The sequence below is a fragment of the Melanotaenia boesemani genome, chromosome 17 (genome assembly GCF_017639745.1).
Source record: "Melanotaenia boesemani isolate fMelBoe1 chromosome 17, fMelBoe1.pri, whole genome shotgun sequence".
In the NCBI taxonomy this organism is placed as follows: domain Eukaryota; kingdom Metazoa; phylum Chordata; class Actinopteri; order Atheriniformes; family Melanotaeniidae; genus Melanotaenia; species Melanotaenia boesemani.
In genome coordinates this window covers 15,617,781-15,638,107 of record NC_055698.1, presented here as the reverse complement: position 1 = coordinate 15,638,107, position 20,327 = coordinate 15,617,781, and the positions used below count along the sequence as shown (strand labels likewise).

Below are 20,327 nucleotides of genomic sequence, written 5' to 3'. Positions count from 1 at the left end.
AGCAAGGCGGTGTCAGTACCTTGAGCCGATAGAGAATAATAGTACCCCCCCCCCCCTTAAAATAAAGAAGAAGTGAAAAGAATAACAAAATAAATATATAATTAAATAAATAAATAGTTTCAATTGTTTAGTGGCCTTCACTTCTTTTTTTTTTAAACAAACCTTTAGATTAATTAACATAAGAGACACTACAGAGATACATCAGACACAGGTCAAGGTTAATAGAGACACATGTGGTGAGTCAAACATAAAAAGACAGACACAATCTGAGCATGTATTTAAGTCAGATCATTTATCAAATAAAATTTTCAGCTGACACTTCCACTATCCAGCCGTCTCATGAAATAAAAACAGTGATGCCAAAATAATCACACATTTCTCCCTTCCTCTCACACACACATAAACACATGAACACACAAAATCCTAAATAAAATCTGCCATTTGCAGAAGACAAAAACAAGCACTGTGTGGCAAAAGTGACAAAAGTAATGTAGCATCCACTCTTTAGCATTACATAGGTTTATAATTAGATCCAGAAGTACTGGTCTGTGTTCTGTACAAGTCTCATGTCTGATAGATGTGAACTGAGGAACGTCTTTGTTTGCCTTCCCTATATAAGTGGCCTAAAACAGGGGACAGTAGAATTTCCATGATTTGACTTTTTTCTGCATATCTGTTTTAGATGTCAGACTTTTTGTAATAACCCTTTGTTTGGAATTCATTAAGCTGGTGTCTGGAGCTGTTTTTACCTCCCAACCATCTGTAATGGATAGCCATAGCAACCATTTACCCCTTCCAGTGTCATGTGGATGATTTTCAATGGTGAAAAATAGAAAACAAGGTGTTGCTACTAACTATGGGGAAAGAAAAATATTACTATACTTAACATTCTCACTTAAATCAGCATTTTAAAATAATGGTGCATTCCATTTAAACTTGGAAGTGTCAATTTCTAAGTTCAATATATTAAAAACTGGAAATAACCCTGAAGTCAGAGTTGTGACTTGGAAAGAAGGGGAAACCTCACCAGCTCTACCATAACAATCCAACATGGCTGAGATAAAAAGTGATGATTGGATCAACAGGCCGTTGATTAGCACATCTTCCTACTTACAGTTACAACTTTTAAAGCAAATGGAATGCAGCATCAATGAAGCTCAACTCAATGCACCAGGAAGACAACAGGTTAATACTCACTGATCATAAAGCAAACTTAGACTCAACAACAAACAAGCCTGTAAACAGTGTTGAACATGCAGAGCATGGTTTGTTCTTTCACACACAGGAGTGCTTGTATACCCTTCAAAAAGATTAAAAACTCACATAAAACAAGAACTTGATGAACAAGGAGGTAAAAAATCATTCACTGTCATCACAATCCTCAAATCAAATGTTTTCTTGAAATAATTCCTTTTTACCTAAACCTTCCTCTTTCATATCAAACTTGTGCGAATCAGATTTTATTTGATCATCATCATCTCAGTCCCCAACATATATAAAAAACAGACAAAGCTCTCTTAAAGAGAGATTCCCATTCCACACTTGCTTGTTCCCCATATAAAACCACACCTGTTGCTACTATGCCCCCACATATTTCCTAAAAGCACTCATCTCCTCAGCTGTCTGACCCTTGGCTCTTCACCCTGATCTGTTTTACTCTCAGTCCGTCATAGCTCATCATGGGCAGCAGCTTCATCCGCTTTGAGCTTGAACTCTGCTTCTGTGATCTTTCCGTCTCCGTTGCGGTCCTGGTTAGAGAACATGTTGTCGATGATGCGGTAAGGATCAAAGCCAGGAGCAAGGCGGCCTTTACCATCGTTCACCTGCTGCATGATGTAGTCAGTAAACTGTGGAGGCAAAAAAGGATCAAAGAGGGCGAATGGAGGGTATGAAGATGTAGTGAAAACAGTCAGTTGGGGACACGCTGTCCGCTGAACAACCTGTCTGGGAATTGGGGAAAACAAGTTGATAAGCCAAGATAAGGGCAATATAACCAAGAACAACATGACCTGCCAAGTACAAGGTGACCGGTCAAGATAAGGGCAATATAACTGTTTTCTGGGAATTGTGAAAGGTGTGGGAGTATGACTGAGTGGAAAACAGATGTTCTCTGATTGGCTGAAAAAGATAGGGTGAGATGGTGCGAGGGAAAAGGGGGGTCGAACGGGCTTAAAAAGTTCTGCGTGGCAGAACTCTGGCAGTTCGTGTGGTCTGAATTCACCAGCAGCCTTTGTGCACTGCAATAAACCATTTAAAGGAAGTATCGGAGTCAGATTCTTTTTAAAGCGCGAGTGAAGTTAACTGTCAAAGCAGGAGCCGACCGGGGAAGAGACAGAGAAGGAGAAGAAGGAGGCTCCAGCCGGGAGGCACGCTCCTTCTCGTGGTCGGAGTACGGTCCCGGAGCAGGGAGCCCGACCGGACAAAAGCCACAACAAAGAAATGAAGAAAGTTTCCCATTGAGTGATTTCGTACCTCAGAGGGCTCCACCTGCTTGTCATTGTTTTTGTCCATCTCGGCAAAAAGGTCAGGTGACACCTCATCATTCCAGATGAACATGTAGCCTTCAGGAAGTCCTTCCTCCACGTCAATCAACTCAACGTCAAACAGCATCACAGCGCTCCCTGGAACCTTATCAGCTACACACACACACACATACATAATTTTCTATAGCTAAACTGACACACATAAAACCAATTAACTTTCTTATTGTGGTTCATAATTTAATTTTAGCTCCTGTCTGAAAGGAAAAACTCATTATCTGCTGTGTGACTGAGTTGGGTAAAACAGCACAGCATTTTGGCTAAAAGTTCAACTGTAAATCAGGATTGTTTAATTTACAGATTATAGAATGGCACATTTCTGGGGAGATTTTGTGTGCAAGTCTGGAATAGTCATACGTTTTCAAACTTTTTCATTTAGTGACTTACAGACTCCTCTCTCCCCATAGCCCAGGTGAGGAGGGATAACAAGGTGCCTTTTCTCTCCCACACACATGTCCATCATTCCGTCCTCCATCCCCGGCACAATCTGGTTGGCTCCCAGGACGATATTGTATGTCTTTCCATAATTATACCTGATGTAATTTAAGTAAAAAAAAAGATAAGAAATCAGGATACCCTTAAAAAAATTTGAATTTTTTTAATCAATATCTGGGTTTTATCTGTATGATGACTCGCCAGCTTCCAATATGGTGATGATACAATGTTTCCTAATGGTGCTGATGGGACCATTAATAAAAGCAAAAATGTAAATTTAACATGTTTTTAAACAAAAACATTTTTAACTCAAGAGGTGTCTTGGTTTAGAGATTTTTTTTTATCTATTTTCTCTTTGATCATTTTCCATTTAACAAAAAAGAAAAGAGCCCCAAACCTTTGCAATCAAGAATTTTTGAATATAACAGCAGCGGCTACACTGCCTAAGGAACATCTGAACACACAGCTGCTGGTGACCTTTTATCGCCCTCTGCCCTCCATGTCTGACATCCACCCATACTACCTCAGACTGTTGTAATAATACCAACTAGGTGTAATAACACCTACACACACAAGTGCAATCCATTCGTTTTGAGTCTTGAGTGCTTTTTATAGCTGCAGTTTATATCATGTTCTTAAATTGTGTTTTTTATTTACATTGTACTACTATGTGTGCACTTTTGTGAGCTGCTTTTAAATCTCATTGTACCCTGTATAATGACAATAAAAGCTTTCTATACTATTCTATTCTACTCTATAGAATAAACCCAGATTACTATATTCAAAATACTTTTTTGTCATTTTGACAGACTTTTTAACAAAGACATGTACATTGCAATGGCTAGAAAAAGATGGAAAATTATTAAAGAGACACGAAAGTGTTAGTGTGGTACAAAATGACCAAAAAGAAAGTTAGGAAAGTAAAGCAAAATGTGAAACAACCTAAAAAGAATATATATAAAATTCATAACAGCTCTGAAGACAAACACAAAGACACACAAAATGTCGACATAAAACAGGTTAATAACACAGGTTAGGGAGAATTGGTTAAAATGTGACACAAACTAATTTATATATGAACTATTAAGAGATGCAATTTACCCACAAAGCACATAAACATCTCAAACCATAATAAAGCCTGACTATGCTGCTCCCATGAGGGCGGGCTGGGCACACTACTTAGTTTCAGAAAACAGCAATGGCGTCTCCACATGTGATTAAAATGCAACTGATCACAAATAATAGTCTCAAGCCCATGGAAATCAGCATTAAAAAAAATCATAAAGAATAGGTGAGGCTAACATAAAAAGCAAAACCTCAAGAGATTTTGTCAGTCTAAACCTGGGTTTTGACTCAATACATTTTGGTCCTGTATGTTGAATCAGGGAAAATAAATGCACCCTTCATTTTTGACAGAATCCTGATTCAAGTTTTGGAATTCACGTTTATGAGCAAAACAAACAACAAACAACACTACACAGCTGGAAACACAAAACGAGCAACAACCATATCTTCATGGATTGTAACTCTTTCCTATGAACCTTAGCTGACATAATAAAACATTGCTGAAATAATGAATATAACTACAGCTGTTACATCTGCATTAGCCTTGTCAATGTGAGCATGTTAATGTACTTTAAAGCACTGCAGACCCAGCAGCCTCTCATACTCCCCTCTGACCACGTTAACACTGGTTCTTTGAACTGGTTTTGCTCAGGATTCATGGAATCTTGGTGCTTTAGTGAATCAGCCTACAATTGCACTATTTGTTGTGAGGGCATGAAATCACATAAGAGGAAATGATTAGACATCCTGCTCTTCCTGGAGAGCCTCTAAAAGTAGTTTACTCACGTGGAGTCAATAGATGTTCCGTCCATTAGCGAGGCATTGTAGTGATATTTGATAAAGTCTCCTTTCTTGGTAATTTTACCACATTGTTCTGGCTTGAAGGTGACAGAGACCTCAGTGTTGTCTGAAGGGTTGTGGAAGTCAATGATATGGACGTCAAATACCAGCACGGCTGAACCAGGAATCTTAGTGCCTGAAAGAGGCGTGGCATGAAAAATCAGCAGAATTTATTATTTAATGTGGCAAAGATAGAAATGCAGTTATCAACCTTTTTACACACACATACCTGTGCCCTCCTCTCCATAGGCAAGATGTGGTGGGATGGTGATAGTAAGCCTCTCTCCAACACAGACTCCAATCAGACCCTCATCCATGCCAGCAATCACATAGCCTCGTCCAACATAGGTGTCATAAGTACGATTACGAGAGTAGCTGTGGAGCAAAAGATTATCTTATTGAAAATGCTAAAAACCCTTTGTTTGTGCAGCAACCGGCATCTTGTTTTGCAGGATTCAACTGTGCAATTTCTTTTCATGAACATGGAATATAATGACAAACTGAAAATTGATTAGTTTGACATTTCCAGCCTGAGCACACACGTATAAAGTTAGAAAAATGTGTGTGCTCAGAACTAAACATGAACTTAGAATCACTTCCTTTTGCATGTTTCAGAAACATGAGCTCAGAATCATTTCCTGTTTTTATGGGGTGATCAGGGAGAGTGGGCTGAACGGGATGCACAGGCAGAAATGACTGACAGACAGCAGCTCAGCTCACATCTCTTCATATGCGTTGGTGGCCGTGGTTTTCTATGCCTGCAAGGCGATGACCCGTCTATCTGCTTCTGGAGGAAGGGTCTGTGTGGTTTTTAAAAAATTTCTTGTGACGTAGATACCTCTCTATGTCATGAAAAACAAAACCTGGTTTTACCCTGTGGAGGGCGTCATGAGCCATTTTTTACCCACAAAATCTTGTTTTTAACATAAACTAAAAAAAAATACTAATTTTATTAACAGTATATGTGATTTTTCATCACAATTAAGTAATTCTGTGTTGTTTACAGCTCAAAAAACACATTTTTTGGTGCACTACCCCTTTAAGTTTCATTTCATCTTGCTATTATCTTCAATGCACTGAGAGATGCTGCCACCATGAGGCTACTGAAGGAAAAGCAGACATTAAACCTCTGGGCAGATTATAACATTTATATGATGTGTTTGTTTTTTTGTGTTTTTTTTTTTTTTCATAAATAACTTAATGAATACATACCTGGAATCAAAAAATGTTCCATCCAACAAACTACCATTGTAGTGGTAACGCACAAAGTCGCCAGCAACTGTCTTCCTTGTGCAGGAGTCAGGCACAATCTGATTTGTCAATGTGATGCCATCTCTAGGGTTGTGGAGGTCCAACAGCACAACATCAAACACCAGTGACGCCTGTCCTGGGATGTCGCTACCTGAAGGGAGAAGAAAATTATTTTTTTCTCATGCAAGCAACCGGGGCTAAACTAAAAAATGCTGATGTTCATTGTAAATCTGTTAGAAGCACTGTTTAAAAAAAGCTGACACAAACAGCAGAAAAGATATATACATATGTATATATATATATATATATATATATATATATATATATATATATAGAGAGAGAGAGAGAGAGAGAGAGAGAGAGAGAGAGAGAAGTTTTATGTTAGTTATTTTTTTTTATTGTCAGTCACGTGCAGAAACAAAATTGAAAACTTTCCTGTGGTCTCAAGAATCCAAATTCAGCCTTGTGATCAGTCCACAATCAAAATACAAACATCTGTGATGATATGGAGGTGCATTACCACACATAGAATGGGTGATTTGTGTATCTGTGAAAAAAGTATTAATATTGACCAATATCAAAAGGTTTTGGAGGAGCGTACACTGCCATCTAGATTATGCCTTTTTCAGGCAAGGTTTTTCTTATTTCAGCAAGACAGCTTCAAACCACAGTAATCACATTTTACAACAACATGGCCCCTAACATTCAGATTTCTAAACTGACCTGTTTGGAGTCCAGATTTTTCACCCTTACTTAAAAAAATCACCAGGAAACAAGAAATATAACAAAGGCACTTCAATTTTAAAGTTTTAATCCTTAAACAAAGAAGAATGGGGGAAAAATGACTTCAACACAACAGCAACTGGGGCCTGTTCCAGAAAGAGGGTTATGCTGAAACTCTGAGTATGTTAACCCTGAGTTGGGGAAAACTCTGGGTTTTCCGTTCCTGAAAGCGAGGTAAGTCTTACCCCAAGTCTGTTACCGTGGTAACTAACCCTGTGAACCTCCTTGCTTGCAGGATCACCACGAAGAAACCCAGAGTTTCTACCTGCCTTCTCCCACCTGAAGCAGCTGTCAGACATGGGTTGCACTTACTAATGCAATTCCAAAGATTTAGAAGCTGAATGAATACACAATGATTTATGTATGGGAGAAGATTTTTCAGACATGTTCGATATAGATCAGTTTCTGATAAATATCTCATCAAATGGCACCATTTTGCAGTCACTTGAATTCTCGGGCATTCAACATGACAAGTCCTCACATGTCTGAAATCATAATTCCATAAATGTGTGATGGTAGAGATCTACTGTATAGATCTCTGGGTTTCAGCAGGGTCTCCTCACTATCCTCTTTCCCCTCCTGTAATGTAATCTATCTATCTATCTATCTATCTATCTATCTATCTATCTATCTATCTATCTATCTATCTATCTATCTATCTATCTATCTAAACTCTTCCCTTACGCACCACCCATCTCCCCTGGGTGGAATATGTGGCTGTTCATCTCAAGCTGGAATCATTATCTACTGGGATTTTACAGAGAATCGTCCAATAAAGAGAAACTATCTAGTGAGCAGTAGTTGTCTGGATGAAAATACCTTGTTGATGTCAGAGGAGAATGGGCAGACTAGTTGGAGATGATAGAAAGGCAACATGAACTCAATTAACCACTGGTTACATCCAATGTATGCAGAATACCACAATCCAGCTGCAGCAACCATTGCTTACTAATTCAAAAATCAATTTCTATCGAAGGACTCAAGGATTTACCTCCAAATGCAATCACAACCAAACTGCACACTTACCATCTCCATTCTCTCCATAACCAAGTGATGGCGGCATCTTGATGATGCGTCTCTCTCTAACACACATTCCCAGAAGTCCCTGATCCATGCCAGCGATCAGCCACCCAATCCCAACGTAGGTGTCATAGGTGCGCATACGGGTATGACTGCAGTAGAGAATGAAAAACAGATGTGGATGCATGTTTGAGTGATTGTGTGAATGTGAGATTATGAAGACCAAACCTGGAATCAAAGAGGGTCCCATCCAGTAGGGTCCCATTATAGTGGTAGCGGACAAAGTCAGAAACCTCCACCTTTCTGCTGCAGACAGAAGGTATGTGGTACGTGTTGATCTGGACGCCATCGTCCGGGTTCCACACATCAAGCAGCAGAACGTCAAAGTGGAGGATAGAGTCAGGAGGGATGATGTCACCTGCAGAGGAGAGGGGAACAAGTGGCTCAAAAGTATTTTATCACATCTGGTGTGAAAAACTCAAGCACATCCTGGGTAACATTACCCAAAATCTGTATCTGAATGAATAATTTATAAAACTAAAACTGTCTACTTGAGTTATTAAGAGATACACAATCTATTAAAAAAGAGTATTTTGTAAGCGGAAACGTTCCAAATAGAGTAAGTTTTGTTTTTGTTCATTTTCTACAACTAACCAGCATGCACAGGTGCAGAAGTGGAACACCGCTCCATTTTTACATTTAAGATTAGAACCATGTATTAAGTATTTGTTTCATTATTTTAAGTCATATCTTCATTGCATTATTTAACACTGAAATGTTTCCTTTTATCGTACAGCATTATTAAGACACTTAAACAAAGGTTTTGCTTAATATATGAGTCAATCAGCAGCTAAATAATATGAAGCTTTTCTAGCAGTTGTTGAGTCTAATTGTCCCTAAATTTTCTTCTTCCTACTTCTCAGTTAATTATTCTCTTTATTGAGTCACTTAAAAGGTTTCTTGTTGGTTGGAAAAAAAAAACAAGAATTAAAACAGCACTGAACAACAAGACTCTTGTAATCTCCTAAATATCCTGTTTGTGAAATGTTTGATGTCTGTTACAGTGTTTAAGATTAAAGAAAAACACCTTTTCTATGAGGAAAGATTAACTGGAAAAAGATGTTATAAAAGTTGTTAGTTAGATGCTCAAAGTCCTGTCTGTCAGATTTGGGCATAATAAAAACAAAACATCTCCATAAAAGCCATTAATTCATTCAGGGGGTTTGATTTATTTTTCTTTGGTGCATTAGAAATTATTTTAACAATATATAATGTAATCTATGTAATCCTGTCTGTGATGGACTGGCATCCTGTCCAGGGTGTAGCCTGCCTGTTGTCTAGTAGCTGCTGGGATAGGCTCCAGTCCCCTGTGATCCTGAATTTAAATAAATATATATAGAAAATTGATGGATGGATGTTTCCTGTTTCTTTCTTTTAACTTACTATTGGACAGAGACTGTAACCAGATGATTTAAAAATATTTAAGTAATGAGTTCAAGCTAAAGTATCTTAAATCAAGGAGATGAACTCAGTGTGAGTGGACACCCCTGTTAATTATTGTTAGGTTATTAGGACCTCAGAAGAGGAGTTTGTGAATCTATTCTTGTTGGAAAATGCTGTAAAACCATGAGTTTGAGCTGCACTAATCCCCAGTCACACAGACTGTACAAATGGAGAAAGCTCCAAACCCCTGTTACACTCCTCAGAGGTGTTGACCAATAAAGATCAGTCCAAGAACAATAAGTGTTACTGTCCACAGGGTCACACAGGAATGCAGGTCACTTCTAAACAACCATCGCAGCACTGAATAATGCAGGAGACGGCTGCAAAAGTCTGGCAGTTAAACTGCAGTTTGATGAAGATTTCATGGACAAAGCAGAAGGTTGTTGGACAAATCCATTATGGACAGATTAAACCAAATAAGACATTATTGGTTAAATGAGAAGTGTTTGTTTAGAGAAATAAAAACATTGCATTCCAGCATGTAAACCTCATCCCATCTGTGAGACTAGATGATGATAGCATCTTCGTTTGAGCCTGTTTTCCTGCAACTCGGTCTGAACATCTTTTAATTGTTTACTAAACAATACATTCTGAATTATACAGTGAAGTCTAAATAAAAACATATCCGTTCATCTGCTTGTTCATAAACATCCCTGAGTCAAAGAACTGGGATAAAATTGCTCCAAAGTGATTATCAGGACTGATCAACTGTTATTAGAACATCTTAATCCTAAATAAATAAATGACCAAAATTATATTTTTTTTTTTCTTTTGTTCATTTGTTCAATCGAGTTAAAGGACTTGATTAGAATATGTAAAGTTTTAGGATGTAGGTATGCAGAAACAATCTAAAGAGTTCCTAAGGTGAAGAAAGTGATGCTAAGAAGGAGGGAGGAGGAGCTAAAGCAGAGCAGGGCGTATGTGGATGGGAGTTGTAAACCTTTACTACTGGTGAGTTGGCAGTCTCTCGTTCTGTCTCTCTCATGTAAATCCATTTCTACCTCCATCTCACCTCTTTCATCCTATGTGATTTCACACACACACACAAAAAACAACGGTGGTGAAGGACGCAGCCCCATCTTTCACATGCCCATGCATGTCCTCTCTTTTTTCTCTCTCTGATTATCTAACTTTACACACACAAATGAGACACTGTAGTCTACATGTAAACAGCCTCAGCAGACCCTCTCCTTATTAACTGTAAACGTAATAATTTTCTAACTATTGTTATTGTTGGTATTTTATGTTCTTTAAAACAAAATTGCTCTGGAAAAGTTGGTCTCCTGTTGTTGAGGCTGATACATTAGCAGCTGCGCAGCAACTAATGGTAAAAAAAAATAAAAACTTGATTAAAAGCAGTTTCCTCTGATCTGCTTCCTGGTATGTGATGTCCCTCTGACATCACCCTACATAGAGGCTTGGGAGCAGCCCATTTCCTTTTTATTTAACAGACTCTAGTACAACAGCCTTGTTGAAATGTCCAACAAAGTTCTCACACTGTTAAGGTGAGCTGTGACAGTTCTGTGTATTCATATCAAACTTTATAGAAAGATTTATCCTTTGGTTTTCATTCATCTAAGTTAGAGAAGTGATGGGACAAAGGGATATGCTAATATGAATATGACACACATTCAACTACACATACCGTATCCTTGCTTTCCATAGGCGAGGTGAGGTGGGATCTTGACCAGCCTCCTCTCATTGACACACATTCCCACCAAAGCTTTGTCCATCCCTTCAATCAACTGCTTTTTGCCAACAAACACATTGTATGTGCTGTCACGATCATAGCTGAAATGACAACACAAGCCAACTTTCTTAAAATTATCTGAGAACAAATAATGATCAAATATTTTCTTGCTTGTCCTACAAATGTAATGACATTATAAAAGGAACCTTGCTCCCCTTGAGCAAAAAGAAAAAAGTGAAAGAATGACAGAATATGAAAATTTTTTTCATTATGACACGATTCTCACTACAATTCTAGTCATTTAGCAGATGCTTTTCTCCAAATCTACATCTGATGGTAAAATATATTTTTACTCTAAAGAATGTAGATTAAAGTTTTTTTGTTCAATTTGAGATTTTTATGAGTATTTCTAATATAGCATAACCACATAATTAGCTGATAATTCAGACACCACATTAGACGATTCTACTCAAATATGTAGTGCATCTGGGTCTTTTGGGCCATTGAGAATCTCATCAGTTGTTGGTCAGATCAGTGGATTCCAAAGTGGTGTTCAGGAATCCTCAAAAAAAGGCAAATTAAGTACAGAGTGTCCACGTTTCACATCCAGTGAGATTCGTCTAATTTAATTGCAGAAATCTGGATCTGATCAGGTTTTAGTAGTGTGTAAACTTTTTTATGGCAGTTTATGTAGTTTGAAGACAATGGATTAACAAACAGACCTCACTTTGCCTGTTTGCCTGCGTGGCTCACAAGGACGAACCACAACGCGCACTTTTACGCATCACGCACGCTGTTCGCACCGCGCAGCCAGGTTGCTCTGCAGGAAATTTGACCTGTGAATAAAACAATCCCAAATGCGTGATACTCACCTCGAGTCGAACTTTTTACCGTCCGGAAACATGCCGATGTAGTGATACCTGACATAGTCCCCTACTTTGACTGACCGCACGCACTGTTCTGGTTCGAAAGTTTTCTCAATGAGGATGTCGTCTAACGGTACCGGAGGAGCGTTGCAGGCGGCGAATGTCACCAGGACCGACAGAGACAACACCCCCTGCGCACACTTGATCATTTTCACTACAGACAAAGTTTGCAACGATGGAGATAACGGTGGTAAAAAGCTTGTCGCATATGAGTGAGAGCTGACTCCTTGCTGCCCCAGTACGTTTGTTCTTCGCTTGGGAAGAAGCCCATCCCCTAGTCCCAGCGTCGGTTTGGTCAATAGGCTGAAAACTTTATAACATCCGGTTAACTTTTAAAAAAGAAAAGCCTCAACGATTATTCAAATGCCAAATTTGTCTAATAAATTACAAGCATATTTGGCCAAACACAAGAATTTTTGTATATATGACGCACAAGCATTTAAAACATATGTTTAAGTAGCCACCTTTGCTATTGATTTGAAATCACACGCAAGGTTTCCTGTCTTTTTCTAGTTTGCCGTAGCTGACTTGATACACTTTGCTTTTGAATGGGATAGCTCGGGGCACCACGTATTGGCCTTGCGCAGTGCAGCCTCCAAGATGTGTCAACGTGGTAACGTAGGGGTCTCATCAGGAGACACATCCCCTCCTTCCGCACTTATGTAGATAATGGCAACGCCTCTTAATTAAAGTGAAATAGAACCTATTAAAATAGTATTTATTTTAGTTATTACGCCCGGGTACAGCTGCTTTTGTGTTACTCAGGTCTTATGGAGGGGGCATATCGAGCAGGAATGTTCCTACGTGGCAGTGGGAGTGGGAGGGACGCTCTCAACAGGGGCTTAATTAGTAGTGACTGGGAAGAATCGGGTTTGAAGTAAAAAAAAAAAAAAAAAAAAGAAAAGAAAAGAAAAACTTAACTAGGGTCTGTGACGCAGTAGAAATGGGAAAAGTTGCTTTGCTCCATGACTGAGTTATCACATGAATTTCCACAGAACGGTACAAAAGGGCAAATTTCACTTCATTATTACAATATAAAACCAGAGAGCAGCTGTGATTTACTTTGCGATTTAGTGGGAGGAGCAGCTCCAGTTGCTCCACATCCCTGAGCAACTATTCCTCCTTTGTGCCCGGGGGAGGGGAGGCTTTGTCCGGATACGTGGTCGAAGTTGAGGCGGTCCCAGAGACCCCCACGCACCGACAGTTTGGGATCATCCCATCCGACACAAAGTTGAAAAAAATGGCACCCTTCACGTCTTCTTGTGTCTTTTCTGCGTTGTTAGTCGCCTTTTTCGTCTCCGCAGTGGACTCTCAGTATGAAAAATACAGCTTCAGGAGCTTCCCAAGGCACGAACTGATGCCTTTAGAGTCCGCTTACAAGTACGCACTGGATCAGTACACCGGGGAGAAGTGGCAGGAGACGGTGGAGTACATGGAGGTGTCTCTGCGACTTTATCGGCTGCTGCGGGACAGCGAGGCCTTTTGCAACCTGAACTGCAGCTCCGTCAGACTGGACGACGAGCAGAAGTTTGCAGAGTTTCCAGAGCTGCGGGCTTTTGGGAACGTGATGAAAAGGGCACAATGTTTGAAGCGCTGCAAACAGGGGCTGCCAGCTTTCAGACAGACCATGCCCAGCCGGGACACCGTAGAGGAATTTGAGCGTAGAGAGCCGTACAGATACCTCCAGTATGCCTACTTCAAGGTAAGGCAAGTTTATTTGTATAGAATATTTAACGTACAGGACGATACAAAATGCTTTACATAAAACATTAAAGCATTACAGGACTTTATAATTGTTATCCATAAGCCCACAATTTTATATATTTAAGCAAGAGCAGTAAATCTTTCATTAAAGCGTCCTGACGTCAGCTGTGTGCCACGGAAGCACAAGGTATGGCGCAAATCCCAGTTAGTTTAGAGATTAAAACACAAATGAAAACCTATGCTAATGCCTGATACATTTAGGAGGTATACGAATGTAAACAGAATATTTGCTTTGACCTCTTTAAGTATAAAGAAAACAAATGATAGGTAATGAGTGAGTGACAAAAAGGGCAACTTAATAATAGATGAATTGTTAATTGTTCCTCAAAAACACGAAATCTGTAGCTTTATTGGGTTTATGGATTTACATTGAGTCATTTTCCACCATCTAATCTCTTACAAATATTTAGGTTACTTTATAGAGTTGTGTATGCCATATAGTGCTACCAGCATATTTCTATGTGGCTGTCTTTATTTATCAATTACAAAATAAATCCACAAAAATATATACTTGTTGTGAAATGTCTTTTGTTGTTTTGTGCCCCAGTCAAACAACCTGGCGAAGGCAGTGTCTGCTGCTCACACCTTCCTGCTGAAGCACCCAGATGATGAGATGATGCAGAGGAACATGGCTTATTACAAGAGTCTGCCTGGAGCAGAAGAACACCTTAAAGACCTGGAGACCAAATCATATGAGGTACACACACAGACCAGGTCATCGTTATATGTACCCCTAAATCATAAGTATGATTTATAATGTCCTCAAATAAATGCAAAAGAGCCCATTCTGTAAAATTAGAAGATTTTGATAAAATGTCGATAAAAATATAACAATTATACCCAATTATTGGTGCACGAGTACTTAATTTGACTTTGCTCCTCACATAATATAAACTATCAACTGATCCAGTGCACAATGTTGAAGACAACTCAGTGATGCATTTATTAAAAAAAGAAAACATACTATTTTAAAGGCTTTTACTAAACACAGTGAAATCCCTTCCTCAATAGTTTGTGATGGTTTAGTTTTAAAATTTGTGAGATGCTTATTTGATGTGGTGGTAAGAGGAAAGTTTGACAGCATGCAGATATTTGAAGACTTCCAGGCTCAACTAGAACAATCCGGAGTCGTGGTTTCAGTTTGTACCACACAAGGCATAATCATGTGTGGCTTTGTAAGCGAAGACTACGGTTTCCTGAAGGTATAAAAAGAAAGGCATAAAAGACATGTTTGCAGGAACTGTCACAGCCAACCTTTCTGGATTATTGCTCTGTGGACACAGAGGACAGCGCAGGCCACATTGGGAGTATAGATAAGATTATGTGTAGGTAAATACAGCCCAACACAGTGGAGGTTCTTTCATGCTGTGGAGTCATTTTGCTTTTTTTTTTTTAGTTCTGGAAGCCTCACATGTGTCAAAGAACAGATTACCAAATGTTTTTGTATTTATTTTTTCTTTTAGCAAAATGTATTACCCAGTGTCAGATAAATAAGGATTCCTGCAAACTTTAAAGAGCCTAAATGTACATCAGAGACTATCACCAGACAGATGCAAAAAACTCCAACATTTAGTGTCACTGTAAAGGTTCTGCAGACATATTATTGTAGGGTGCTGATCATTGTGTTATTATACAGTCAATTCTATGTTTGTGTTTTTTCACTATTGTTAAAAAATAGTTTGTTTAGTAACCTTGAAAAATACAATTTTATAGAATTGGTTAATATGTATCTGTTTCTGTAGAAATTCTGATTTGTTTGTCTTCTTTTTATGAAACATTATTGAGATTTTACTCCTCATCACACCCAAAAGCTTTTACACAAGGTAGAATTTTATCATCAACTACAGTCAAGTGAGGCAATTGAGGTCTAATTTACACAAAACATTGGTGTGAGCACCTAAAGAGGAACCCTGATTTGAACTGTTACACTTAAGTGTAAGGTAGAGAAACAACTAATTAAATGAGTGAAAGACAGTTAACACAAGCAAGCGAATACGCATAGAGCCGCCGTAACATTAAGACTACTCACAGATCAAGTGAAAAACACTGATTATCTCATTCTAATGACACCGGCCTATAGGTAGGATATATGAGGCAGCAAGAGAGCAGTGCTGCTGACCTCTACAGTATTCCTTGGTGCTAGTGGTCTCTTTTAGTAGGTAACTGCAAAAATGGTTCAAGAACGAGTACAATGTGTTGACTTTGCATTCAAATTTGCACCTTATGTCTTGTGGCAAAGACAACAGCATAGCTTTGGCAATGAAGCAGATGCCATGTCTTGACATGTCACAGCTGTTTTGGCTAAAAAAATCTCACCTATTCAATAACAAACATAAAGTTATGGTTTATCAATATATATTATTATTCATGGATGCCAGTAATCATGACCAGGGCTTTAAAGCTGTGATAATATGCTCTTTAGTTTGGATATTTTCTGACCCACACCCATAAATATTCCTAAACACACACACAAACTGATCTTGTTATGGCCTCCAGGAGTGTGCTAATATGATAGCAACCTGTGCCTTGTAGGTCAAACTGGCTTTTTAGCATCATAAGTTTGCCCAATGTTGGTCAGGCACCCTGTACCTTTTTTCTTTCACATTACAAAATCCAATGTGTTCTGGTGTTTGTTGTTTTTGTTGCTAGTGCTCCTTTTCAACTACAGATCATGTATCCTAAACACAATCTCTGCAAGCTACTGATATGTTTTGGCATCTTTTATGGTTTACAGAATTGTTCTTATTTTCTAATTAGACTAACATAATAGTAAAAATATCTATCTATTTAAAAAGTGTTGAATTTGCCAATAAATGAATACAGTTACAGTTGTGTTTTCATCATGTTGCGTTCCAGACCTTGTTTGTGCGTGCAGTGAGGGCATATAATGGGGATAACTTCCGTACCTCGGTGTCAGACATGGAGTTGGCATTGAGGGACTTCTTCAAGGTCTATGATGAGTGTCTGGCTGCATCTGAGGGTCCAAGGGACGTCAAAGACTTTAAAGACTTCTACCCCTCAATAGCTGGTCAGTTCATGTCTGTTTCACGTGCGTTTCTGATTGTGCCACTATCTCGTCTGTCTTCTACTAAGTATATTTTTAAAATCATATTATATGCAAACTTGTCAGATTTTCAGAAGAAATGGCATGTTGCGCTTTCATTTTTTTCCAGACCATTACATAGAAGTCCTTGAGAGAAAGGTGAGGTGTGAAAGTGACCTGACGCCTGTTGTTGGAGGCTTTGTCGTTGAGAAGTTTGTGGCTACCATGTACCATTACTTGCAGTTTGCCTACTACAAATGTGAGTAGCCGGAGTTCCAGGGTTTGTGGCGTTTGTGTTTTATCAAGAAAATTTGCTGGATTAAAATGTTCATTTTTATGCTTTTAGTGAATGACCTGAAGAACGCGGTGCCATGCGCAGCTAGCTACATGCTGTTTGACCCCAGTGATGAAGTTATGAGGAACAATGTGGCCTACTACAAGTACCACAAAAACCAGTGGGGCCTGACAGAAGAGGATTTCCTCCCCAGATCAGTGAGTTATATTGATGCATTCAGCCAAAGCTTTCAAATCTATGTTAGAAGCATGTATGATGTTACAGAGATTGCTTTCCCCACATAAATGATTCAAAATATAACTTTAATTTTTCTTAGTGAGTCTTTTTTATAATTTCTTTGCCTGGAAATTTTTAACTTGACCTAAAAAGTAAAAAAATGAATGTTTGGTTGATTGTTTTTCCCCTTTGATTTATCTGTATTATAGATAACTGGAAAGCTTGTTTAGTCACCATTGTGAAGTATAACTTGTAAGAATAATTCTTTTGTGGAATGATTAACTCAGATAAATGTGTACTTACACATTTTTTGGGGATACTACCCACATGTGTAGCTGTGTTGCTCATTGAACAGATCCTTACTAGTGATTCCTTGTTGTAAAGATGACTAATGGACAAAAAAATATAATATTGTATAATGATAAAATGTTACAGTAATCTACTGTTAATGGTTAACTTGGTATTTTAAGCTTCTGATTTTTGCACATGTGACAAATATTTAACTATTAATGTCATTATCTTCATGTGTATATATAAAATCTACAGTAAATCTGCAGTAAATGTACAGTAACTCATTATAGTGAAGCAGGTTGTAGCTTCAGAAATAATTAAGTTTAGTTTCATGTGATTTTCTTACTTTTAATTTTCTTAAAGACGCAAATAAGTGCATTTTGAAAAAATGTAAAACATTTTATTTATGCCTCATGTTCTTGTTTTTACATTCCTTATCATTTTTTTGTACATTATCATTGTGTGTGTGTGTGTGTGTGTGTGTGTGTGTTTGCTGCAGGAGGCAGTGCGGTACTACAATCAAACCACCATGCAGCTACAGATGCTGGAGTTCTCCAAGCAGCGGCTGTCAAGTGATGATGAGGTGTGTGCCTATGTTTACATATTTTTATGAGTGAGTGTGTCACAGGATGCTCTCAGCCAGCAGGGTTGTTGCTAAGATGAAGGAAAATATAAAAGGAAACAGGCTACTTGTAAAAATTGGTTAGATTATGAATTGAGTTAATGATGTCTCTCATTGGCTCTGGCCTTGTTGATTTTATGGAAAAACCCTGGATTATTCAGTCTGGTCACATGACAGCCTGCAGCACAATGTACCCAGTGTTTATAAGGCTGCAATATCACAGACAGGCATGGGGTGGCAGCATGACACAGCACTTATTGACATTATTTTGATGCAGTCCAAGTGGCTATCAGGGCAACCCTGCTATAAACTACGATTACAGGTTGTATGTGATGAATGTCACTCTGTTTTTGGCTTTAATCTCGTTGGTAATGCATGATATGAGAAATCACTGAACATGTGAGTGGGAGGATATCTGATCACACAGTCTGAATCCAAACAGGCCCGACTAAGCTGGTTTTTATGTGTGTCCACAGGGGGAGGTGGTGGAGTTTATAGATGAGTTCCTGGACGAGGATGAATAGCCCATGTTTGCCGAAACACTGAAACACTAATGGCAAAACATTCCACACGTTTGTATTTATTGGGATTCTCCAGAGTGTTTATTTGATCACAATTATCCTGAATATTGTTTCTGATTAGTAATTTTTGCTCTAAATATCTTGTTCAGTGTCTGTGTTGACTGAACAGAGAGGTCACTGATTTAAAAGCATTGATATTAAGGACAGATTTTATTTTTAATTCACTGTTTTATGAATTTGTTCCTTAACTGTTGATCCACTGTGTGATTTTTCTGAGGTTTTTTACAAAAAAAGTTTTTTTTTTTTTTTTTTTTTAATAATTATTAAGTAATATTATTGAAATATTACTGTTTGGTCCACATGAAATATGCTGAAATATAAATGCCCTTCCTCCCATTCAAACACAAATGAGAGGTATATCTTGTAAGAACTACTGTTTCAATTTCCATGCTTTTAAAAATGCCTTAAAGGATTAGTTCATCTGTTAATTCTCTGTTTTAGTCCATTGATTTCTAACAAGAGACTTAATAGAAAAAAAAATCACAGAAAGAGGACAGCAGGATGTGATGGGAGAGCTGAGCCGAGGCATTCAGAGAAAACACTGACTTGTTTAAAAATGTTTGAACATTGAGTCTCTGTGCAGTTTGTCACACGGTGGTGTTGAAAACCCACAGCAGAACGTTCCCTCTGTGTTACTGTGTCTGTGTTCTCCCTGTCTTCTGTCTCTTTTATGACTTCTTCACTGCCCAAACTTTGCCTTTCAATTTTCCATATTCTCATCTTTTTGGGCATTTTTGGAAAAAAAAAGAAACATGTAATAGCTGATAAACGGATTAAACTGATTTAATGGAAGGACGATTGTCCAGTGCTCTCAAACGTTGATCCTTGAGGGCCACTGTCCTTAGACGTTTATCTGCTTCAACACACCTGTCTCAAATTAATGGGTTATTGTGCAGAACTTGACTACAAGTTGTTGGATCAGTTTAATTTGAATGAGGTGTGTTGCAGTGGGGAAACATCTAAAACTTGCAGGACAGAGGCCCTCGAGGACCAGAGTTTGAGATCCCTGTCCTAAGATGTTGTTTACTCAAAAACCAGTGCAGATGTAAAGCACGACCATAACAGTTTCATCCTTAATAAAAACAGAAAACCACAGTTAAAACAAACAAACAAAAAAAACCCAACATGTTTTATATGTTTATTGGGTCTTAGAGAACAACTAACACACAAGGCTGTTAAACAGGATGTAATCTGTTAAATGAGTCAGCAGTTCAGCACAAAACTGAGCAGTAATGATTTTAAAAAGCCTAAATGTGAAGTTGCAGATGATCTTTAGGCATGGATTGTGTGAAATATGTGTTGTATGATCAGAAAAATAAGTTCCTAATTATCTAAAGCATGGTTTGGTCGGGACAGTACTTAACAGTGTTGCAAAAAAAAAGCAGCAGAGTTTCTTACTGACAGTGAAGGAGTATGACTGATATCATCCTAGCTTTGCTGTCTCTGTGAGAAAACACTAATT

General features: G+C 38.4%; 2 protein-coding genes across 2 annotated transcripts; one reads left to right on the top strand and one right to left on the bottom strand.

Annotated features, from left to right (window-relative positions):
- Window positions 1-235: 235 nt before the first annotated feature.
- fkbp9 (FKBP prolyl isomerase 9) lies at window positions 236-12,312 on the bottom strand. The gene is made up of 10 exons (XM_041967244.1): window positions 12,000-12,312; window positions 11,083-11,228; window positions 8,163-8,352; window positions 7,941-8,086; window positions 6,093-6,282; window positions 5,110-5,255; window positions 4,827-5,016; window positions 2,928-3,073; window positions 2,473-2,636; window positions 236-1,847 (listed from the first exon to the last, which is right to left on the bottom strand). The coding sequence occupies exons 1-10, from the start codon at window positions 12,200-12,202 to the stop codon at window positions 1,668-1,670; spliced, it is 1,701 nt and encodes a 566-aa protein (XP_041823178.1). The 5' UTR covers window positions 12,203-12,312; the 3' UTR covers window positions 236-1,667.
- A 696-nt stretch (window positions 12,313-13,008) lies between these two features.
- Window positions 13,009-19,974, top strand: LOC121628316 (cartilage associated protein). Its single transcript, XM_041967335.1, has 7 exons — window positions 13,009-13,755; window positions 14,365-14,514; window positions 16,674-16,845; window positions 16,991-17,119; window positions 17,207-17,352; window positions 18,162-18,245; window positions 18,761-19,974. Exons 1-7 carry the CDS (start codon window positions 13,294-13,296, stop codon window positions 18,806-18,808), a joined length of 1,191 nt encoding a protein of 396 aa, XP_041823269.1. The 5' UTR covers window positions 13,009-13,293; the 3' UTR covers window positions 18,809-19,974.
- Window positions 19,975-20,327: the final 353 nt, after the last annotated feature.